This window comes from Saccostrea cucullata, unplaced genomic scaffold (assembly GCF_032062105.1).
Source record: "Saccostrea cucullata isolate Sc308-1 unplaced genomic scaffold, CSIRO_AGI_Scuc_v1 ctg7117, whole genome shotgun sequence".
NCBI classification, from domain to species: domain Eukaryota; kingdom Metazoa; phylum Mollusca; class Bivalvia; order Ostreida; family Ostreidae; genus Saccostrea; species Saccostrea cuccullata.
The window spans coordinates 21,182-30,241 of record NW_026934939.1 but is presented as its reverse complement, the minus strand read 5'-3'; the positions used below and the strand labels follow the sequence as shown (position 1 = coordinate 30,241).

Sequence of the window (9,060 nt, the reverse complement as noted above, 5' to 3'; positions counted from 1 at the left end):
TAGACTTCTAACATGCCCGTTAGCAGTAATATACTACACAGTAGCCGTTCTATATGTAACTTAATCGGACATCAGTATATACATAAAACACAAATGCACTACATATGAATTTTATTTATAATTACTACTCATGATATCTTCTAAGACACCCCGTAATAGTTGGCTGTTTTGGGGAATGTCATAATCGTTTGCCCCAAAGCTAGATAATGCTTTAATCAACAAATTGTTTTCAGTATCCTTTTTACCCTTTGGACAGACAAGAGTGTGCAATGAGTCATCTCATAAAAATCAACCACAAAAAATAATAAGTTTGAAAACTAGATTCTATCTTCCATTGCAATCTCAAGTTGTGTTAATTTTTTGTTTTGAGATATATTTAAACTTGATAAATAATCAATTATTAAAACTTTTTGATGTTATCTAAAATCCTTTTCACTCAGCTGAATAAGAATAATTTATTTAAAAAAGCATGTCCAAGAGACACAAATGAATGATACATATCGGGGTACATGTATATCAAAGTAAAAGAGGAAATTTTATTATAGATATAAATTGTATGCAAATACTATATAATCATCTTAATACTAGATGTGAAAACAATAATTTCCTAATTCCCAAACAGTAACAAAACCCCCTTTTTCCCAGAAAAGAAAGTGGACTTGTACTTATCTTTGAGCTATTTTGGACACATTTTCATTTAAGGTCAGACGACACGTTCCTAAAAATATATAATTTTTCCTAAGAATTTGTCATTGAATAATAGGTACTTACCTATATTCAAAACATTTAGAAAACAATCAAGAAATCAGAAGAGAATGACAAATATAACTAATTTTGGACATAATACCAAGAGATACAAAACATATATTTGAGGAACCTGTCGTCTGACCTTAATGAGCATCAATGTTCGTGGACAAGCAAAATTTACTTTTCAAATTCATGAATTGCAAGGCAGGTGTATATGGTATATTCAAAAAATCTATATGTTTACTTAAATTAATAAATAATAAAAGTTTATATTGATGTAAATTCATGAGTAAGGATTACCCACGAAATTCAAGAACATAAATTTTCCAAGAACAGTGATGGCTCCACAATATAGTCGTCTACTAAGAAATGACATGCATAATTCTTTTCAAAAATATTGTTGCATCATCATTGCTTCATGTATTCCTGTCTATTTTCTATGGTTTTCTCATTCTAAGCTAAAATTACAAACTACATAAGCAAAGTTCTCTTTTCAAAAACGAAAATCACTTATCTGAACTATGATCTCCTTAATTGCATGAGTTTTAAGGTCATCAACTTGCATAACTGAGCACATCTATGGTCACCTTTGCAATTCGTGTAGTTTAACAGTGGTCTAATTTTATTCCTGTGGTCTGATCAGGATTCTTGTGGCTTTTAGGGTACAATTCCACCCATCTGCACACATCCAACGCATCACAGAACCTGGTTCCTCACTTCCGAACAATCCATTAAGATTTCCACAAGTACAAGAATGGAACCACCAACCCGATCGACAATGATCAGCACATATCCCATTCTTCCATTGATCGTTGTCTACATCAAATGTGCTGAATTTCATTCCATTTGCATCTGCTCTTTTATCAATCTTGTTTGTCATACAATCTAAAATATCCATTTTTAATCGATATCTAAATCTATTTAGATAATTTTAAAAAAGTTGTCAGAATTGATATTGCATGACTACATGTATTTCATCTTCTTTGAAGATTTTCTTACTTTATTTTTATACTCGTAGTCATAGACCATTCTCATGAAATTGTAAATCAACATAGAGTGTATAGTAATTAGTATTATATTAATCTAAAAGATTTATGAACTATGAGTTAGACATGGACTTAACTAACCCAGCTACAACTGTACTCTGCATGTAAAACGCAGTACATTTAAGGTTACAATGGAAATATCGGCGATTTTTGAAGATAAAAAATATATACTTTATAAGGATGGGCGATTCTTTTTAGGATTCATTAATATAAAAAAAATAAAATGTGGCTCCAATCTACATATTAAGGACATTTAGATTTTTTTAAATTTAGACTTCTCACGTGATTTTGGAGTCACACGATTGTAGCAATTAAACTTGCAGTGTAGAAGTTATGAAAAAATTCTAATACTGCAAGGGCATAACCAAGTTAAAAATCTAAAGTTTAATTTATAATTCTTTTCAACACTATATGTAGTTTGTGAAAAGTGCTGCAAACCTATATAGATTCCCTTATTTAATTGCTAAAATTTAATTTGTTGGACGGCAGGTTGAATATTTTGCTGGTCAACTACATTAAATATAGCTATAATTAATTTATTTGCAAGATTTCATGAGGTTCGCAGCACTTTTCAAGTATGGTAAAGCTTCTTGAGTTTATGTATAAAAAACTTGGCAAGAAACATTGAGGGTATGCCCTTGCAATAAATCGATTTATTAGGACCCTTTAATTACTTTTTCAATGTAACTGCATACAAACACACGAAAATATCACTTGTCTGGAGAATATACGGGCATTATATAAACAAAATAGTAAAACAGACATCGCATTCTAGTTAACGGCCTTTTATAGAACTGCAAATAATATTTTATTTTAGAACAAAAGACATTTTTCAATGTACAAAATGTGACTTGATCAGCCTCTCACAGTGTACAAACTGTGTTATTTTTGCGAGATGGCGTCACGTTGACAAGTGTATTGCGATCGATGAATAATTTATATATTGTTGTATGGGACTTAACAAACGACAAAACTGCATGTAATAGTAAGTGTTTAAGTAGTCTACAGCTATCCAACAGTTTGAAATATCAAATAATTTCATTTTGTGGTATTTTGAAGACCTTATTATATGTATGACGTCATAGTAAACATTTCATATATAAATTCGGCCCCGCCTCCTTACTCTAACCTTAACTGTGCTGCGAATTACAAAAATGTAACTTCCCCCCAAAGAAGCTGACAATGTATAAAAAGCATCTTTTCTATCCCTATGTCAAGCTTACGCGATTTTTATGAAGGGGGTAAATTTGTACAAAATATTAAAGCATAGTAAGGAATATTTTATAATAATTTTTCTTAAACATGTTACGCCACCGTATGCCGGTGAAGGGATTCAAATTTAGACCCATAATCCGCACTCAGGGCCATTAAGCAGTGAGGGTTCTTTATCTTGCCAACGTCTACCATAACACCGGACCTACGTTATTAAGGTCATATCTGTAAGACCCGTGACTCTCACTTCTAGCGCTTAGCAAAGGAACAGTCACTATCTACGCCTACGTCTTAGGTTTGACGCAGTGCTTCGAACGAAATCGAACCCGGGCCTTCCCATCACAAAGCGATCGCTCTACCACTAGGCTACCGTGACCGGTTTGAGCATGTTAAAGAATGTATTGAAATCCTCGGACTTCCAAAAATATTTCCTTGGACTTGAAAGCAAGATTAAAAAAAGGTTTCTTCGCAGGTGTGCCATGCGAATTTAGATTGATTGATTGTATATGTGGTTTAACGTCCCTCTCGAAAATTTTTTCACTCATGGAGACGCCACCACTTGCTGGCGGAGACCTGCAAATTTTATCCAATACTCGGCACTTACATGAGAGCCATTGAGCAGGGAAGGATCTATTTGGTGCCAGCACCTACTGAGGCATGGTACCTCGATTTATAGAGTCTCACCCGAAGGACCGATCTCCACGGCACACAGTAGGATCAATTCCTTACTTCGAAACTATAGAGCAGAAGCTCTAACCACTACCCCACGTGGGCGACAGGAACGTAGAAATAAAGAAACTAACAACTTCACTGTAAATGAACCAGATACTTTAAGCTTTTCCATAGTCAACTTATTAGGGAGTAAGATTCCCCCAATCGCCGTCATATGTTGTTTACATCTCCCAACTTATTAGATAATCAAGAGCATTCTCCGAATATGATATATTTTCTAACCTTTGGAAGGCTAATGATGGATTGATTGATGTCAAAGAAAATTCAAAGACTTCGTCTAATATTAGGATTTAGTATATTTTATGATCTCAATTTAAGGACTTTGTATTCAAATATATTATATAATTTTAAAATAACCACTTAAGTTTATAATCTAAACAAAAGCAAAATTAACGGTTCATTACATAGGTACTTGGGTCTTGGTGTATTGATATGTAAAAAAAGTAAAGGTACATGTGCATTCAGGATCCGTAATTACGTCTGCTTAAATCGCTTGCTTAAATGGCTTGTTCTTTGAAAATAACTTTGCACCTACCGATAGTTCAGCACTAGTCGTAATGGAACATTGATTTGTTATTGTAAAATCCCTCACATTTTGCAAATTTTCAAAACGACGAATTCCTGCCAATCAGACTCTCCAAAACTCAAGAGGCAATCCGGGAAATTTAAATATAACTTGAATTAACCCGGAACTATTTATGATTTTCGTTTTGAATCGGGTTTTAGTATTTGTACTCAATTCCGGTCACCTTTACAAAAAAGTTTAAACAGGTGTTTAAAATCAGCTTTTAGGAATTATATGCAAGATATGGGGTTTTTCACAATAAGTAATCAATGTTCCAAGACGACTGGTGCTGGAAGATCGGTAGGTGCAGTTATTTTCAAAGAACAAGTCATGTACATGTAAGCAAGCGAGTTTAGCAGACGCTATTACGGAGCCTGCTTTTCTTAACATATCAGTAAGGCACATACATATTCATAAACAAGACCCAATTACCTGTGGTTCATAACACTACATATTCACTAAATTTGAAGCAATATTCAACGCAGGGCCAGTATGCTTGTAGCTGAGCAGTATTGTGTCGTCAAAATTAATTTATGATAAACACATCGAAAACAATGGTTGCTACAATGGACCAAAGCTTTGTACGAGGGTTGATCCAAAAGTAATGTCACAACTTCGATAAAATCGCTATCCGTCGACGTAAAACAACAAAATTATAAATGATGAAAGCTACAGTTATTTCAAATCAGACCCAAAAATTTCAATTCAACATGATTTATACTTTTCAAAGTATCGGGTTATATACAACGAGCGATTATGGTAGTCGCCGCAGCTAAATAACGTCATATGACGGATACGCGCCGTCATACATTTAAACGCTTCCCTTCGTTTCATTAAAATATATTTGAGATTTGATATCCACGAACACATTCACAAATTTCACTTTCTTACCCTCAGTACCCATTGTACACTCACTCTTTTCATAATTAATTCTATCAAAATTCATTGAACAGTAGTAAAAGACCAACTTAGAATTTCATATATCGCTCTATCCGTCTGGCTTTTTGACAACGTCACACACCATTGAACATTTCCGTCCGCCCTCCCATCTTTCGGTTTTCTGGTCATCTGCTGAGCATTTAATGACCCATCACCCACCAAAAATCGCTGAAACCATCAAAACAAGTCTCTTATTTACATTCTTTCCTCCGAAAGTCTGGTGAATCAACGTAACTGCCTCTACTGGCGATTTCTCCATTTTGAAGCAAAAATGCATTACAGTTTGTTTTGGCTTTTTTGTTCATTTTGACATGTCCTTTATTCAATGCATCGGAATAAATCAACGATGTTTTTCATAAAAAATAGCAGTGATGTCATATAATTTTCAATTTAAGACTATAAAAGGATGTAAATTTTTGTCTTTTAAAGTATTTTGCGTTTAGGCGCTTTTAAAAGGTGCTTTTTAAGTGTTTGTCTTTTTTATACTAAAAAAGTACACTTTAATTTGTGACGTTCGGTTTTGACGCGGCGACACCCCATATCTGACATTTTTTAAACATCTATAAAATAAATTCAGTTGAACATTATTGAATGAAAAATTAAAGTTTTATTAAATTTAAATTTGTGCATCTTTTGGTATATAATATTTGATAATATGACGCCAAATATAAAAGATATGGACACTGTGACATTACTTTTGGATCCTGGAACAGGAAAAAAAATTAGCAAATCTATTGAAATTGAAATTTTTCAAAACGTTTTGATATTTTAAATGCAACAACGGAGGAGTTACACGGAAGTTATAAATTGCGTGTTTGTTAATTAAAAAAGTTTCGTCATGCAGTCTAAATTATTCAAATCCTGTCTAAATAAAAACAATTAGACTCTTCCTTTGTTTATTGTTTCTTATTTACTGGAGAAATATCAATATCGACCTCATGATCAGTTTCGCCTAATTCAATATCAATATTTGTGGATACCTGATATGGCAAATTTATACAAATGGAAACGCGAGATTGAAATTGAATGGTCATTTATTAATAATCAAATGACGAAGCAATCAGAATATGTTAACACTCTGTAAAGTTGATCATAACAAACACAATTAAATACATAAGGTAATTGAAAGAAATGCCTAAAGCAGAAACCATCATAAAATCTTAATTTCACAGTAGTATGCAGTGAGATGCGCATTGTTCATATGTATACAATAAACAGAATGCGTATTTCATCTCTAAAAATTAATCGAGAATGGAGCATATTTTCAGGTGAGTTACAAACAATATTCACCAAAAAAAAGAGTCAATTGTAAAAAAAACAAAGAGAAAAAAATTGTATAATTCCATATCATTGGGCCTTTTTATACTGACTTATTTTATTCCAAACTGAATTTGACGTCGGGACGTTTCATCAAACTGATCAAACAGAGATATTTCGGCAAGGGATGTTTTCTCCCACTAGGCACCTTATGTGACTTGCAATTTAACCTGTTATCCAACTATTTATTTATTTGTAAATGATCAATTATAAATGACGTATATTGATTAATTCTAATGATACGCAATTTTACCATTTCCTGGTTATTGATAAATACGAGTTGTCCAAAAAGTTCGTGGACAATGACGTTTTTGTAAAAATAAATGGTTCTATATGCATCTATTGTATATCAAAATATTTCTTATAAAAATCCAAGTCAGAATGGTTCAATTTTTATTGATGGAACGTCATATTTTTGTAAATATCGGGGTCCTTAAAGATCGCAGATTGTGTGCACGGACCAGTCTGACGTTAAGCTAATTTCATTATAACGTCAAACATTTGGATTTAGACTTTACACATGTACATGGACACAAACTTCATTTCCATGATAAAGCGCTATGCATTCCAAGTGCTAGCAATAATTTCTAAGTATAGATTTTAATTTATTTTATTTTTAAAATTCAAAACAATGTACAAAAATTTACGAGCATCATCTAAATAAACAGTTTATATACACAAACTGCTCAGCCCAGTCCGACGCTGCGCTAGATTTATAACAACGTCATGAAAAGAAATCTCAATTTTCAGTAAATGACATGTGTTTTTAAATTCTTTTAGTGTCTTCGAATTTGTACACATCGTTGAAAAATCGTATATACCAATCTGAAATTGATATACTAAATATATTTCAATAATTTTGAGTTGTTTTAACAAATATTTTGTCTCTTACGTGGTTTGAACCGTTTTAAAAAGTTTTTTTGATCCGATGCTGCCCCGCGCGGACGGCCGACGTCCCTTTTTTGTCGAGTTTGGACACATATTTGTTTGGGTTTTTGTTTAGTATTTGTACTCTCTATATAGTTAGCGATACATAAGATATCATAAAATGATTATTGCTTCTTTATTTGCGTTACATAAAATCTTTATTGATTTTTGACTTGTCTTATATAGAAAATAATCAATGTAATCCGAACACATTATATCAGCGTTTATGCCCTTTAACCTTGGTCCGTGCGCACTTTCCGCGACCTTTAAAGACCCCGATTTTTACAAAAATATGTTCCATCAATAAAAATAAAATCATTCTGATTTGTTTTTTCATAAGAAATATTTTGATATACAACAGGTTTATTTAGAACTATTTTTTTCTCACAAAAAGGTCATTGTCCACGAACTTTTTGGACAACCCTCGTACGTATTAGTTATTTGAATGTGCACCTACACGTTTATGTAGTACATATAATTATGCTCACCATATAACCCCTTGAATCCACGTATTGTTAGATTGTATTTGGTGCTTTCATCACCGACAAAGAAATGACTGTATTCTGCCTCTAATGGCTCGTTGTCTGTCTTCAGCATCTCTACTTTCATATAATTATAGCCATTTTTCGTCAACATGTGTATCACGTCATTTCCTGTAGCAGAATTGTACGTATTATTTTTTCCATTTATTATAAATTAAATGAGTAATTCAACTGAGATATTTATTAATTGAAACTGATTCCGTAAGTTGTTTTATATAAATATTCGCATTAAAGTTAAAATGGACTTTCTTTCATAAAGATTAGACTAAGATTGATAAAGCTTAAAATTTAATTTAAAAATCTTATCATATTATATCACAATTCAGGCATACCAATCCAAAAATCTGATTTTTCTTTGAAGTTTCCGAAACCAGCCTTGTAGTCAGACCAATTTCTGTAAAAGTTTGTGTTATTAAAACACCTTCTTTGTATCACCTAATAAAAGTAAAAGTGCAGATATACAGTAAAACTCGGTTATAACGAAGTTATTGGACTTTTGAAATTAAATTGCTATATCCGTAATTCGTTGTATCTGTATAAGGGAATCGTTAAATTAATATAGCTGGGGGATCCAAGATAACCTAGATAAAACCGTGAATTCGCAATATCTGTGTTCGTTTGCCGTAGTGCTTAAGACGAAGTAAAGTTGTTTTTGAATTGTTATTTTGAATGTTGAAACTCATTTCTATTTACCACAATTACATTTAACAGAATTGTCCCATGGAGATTTGAAATTAAAAGTTTTCAAATATTTTAAAAATTTTTAATTAAAATAAAAAAAAAAAATAATAATTTGACAAAAATTTGCCTTATGATACATGAAAGATATATATGTTTGACCATGTTAAAGTTATCTTATTTTTGAAGATTTAGAGACAATGTTTTTTTTTTTTTCAAATTAATTTCTGTATATTCAAATCAGTTTTATTATCAAATCTTAGTCACAGGTGCAACAGTGTGGTGAATATTTTATTTAAATGTACATAAGATGAAAAAATCCAAATCAATAAATAGGAAAAGGGGGTTGAGAGTT

At 32.1% G+C, this 9,060-nt stretch overlaps 1 protein-coding gene across 1 annotated transcript; it reads right to left on the bottom strand.

Moving 5' to 3' along the window:
* Positions 1–1,248: 1,248 nt before the first annotated feature.
* Positions 1,249–8,093, bottom strand: LOC134241563 (fibrinogen-like protein 1). The gene is made up of 2 exons (XM_062723602.1): positions 7,974–8,093; positions 1,249–1,632 (listed from the first exon to the last, which is right to left on the bottom strand). The coding sequence occupies exons 1-2, from the start codon at positions 8,080–8,082 to the stop codon at positions 1,370–1,372; spliced, it is 372 nt and encodes a 123-aa protein (XP_062579586.1). The 5' UTR covers positions 8,083–8,093; the 3' UTR covers positions 1,249–1,369.
* Positions 8,094–9,060: the final 967 nt, after the last annotated feature.

Bases quoted from the DNA above. Each gene is read 5' to 3' on its own strand.
- LOC134241563 (XM_062723602.1), bottom strand. From the start codon at position 8,082: ATGCTGAAGACAGACAACGAGCCATTAGAGGCAGAATACAGTCATTTC. The intron at 1,633-7,973 runs GTGAGCATAATT...TGGATATTTTAG, and splicing joins TGGATTCAAGGGGTTATATG to ATTGTATGACAAACAAGATT.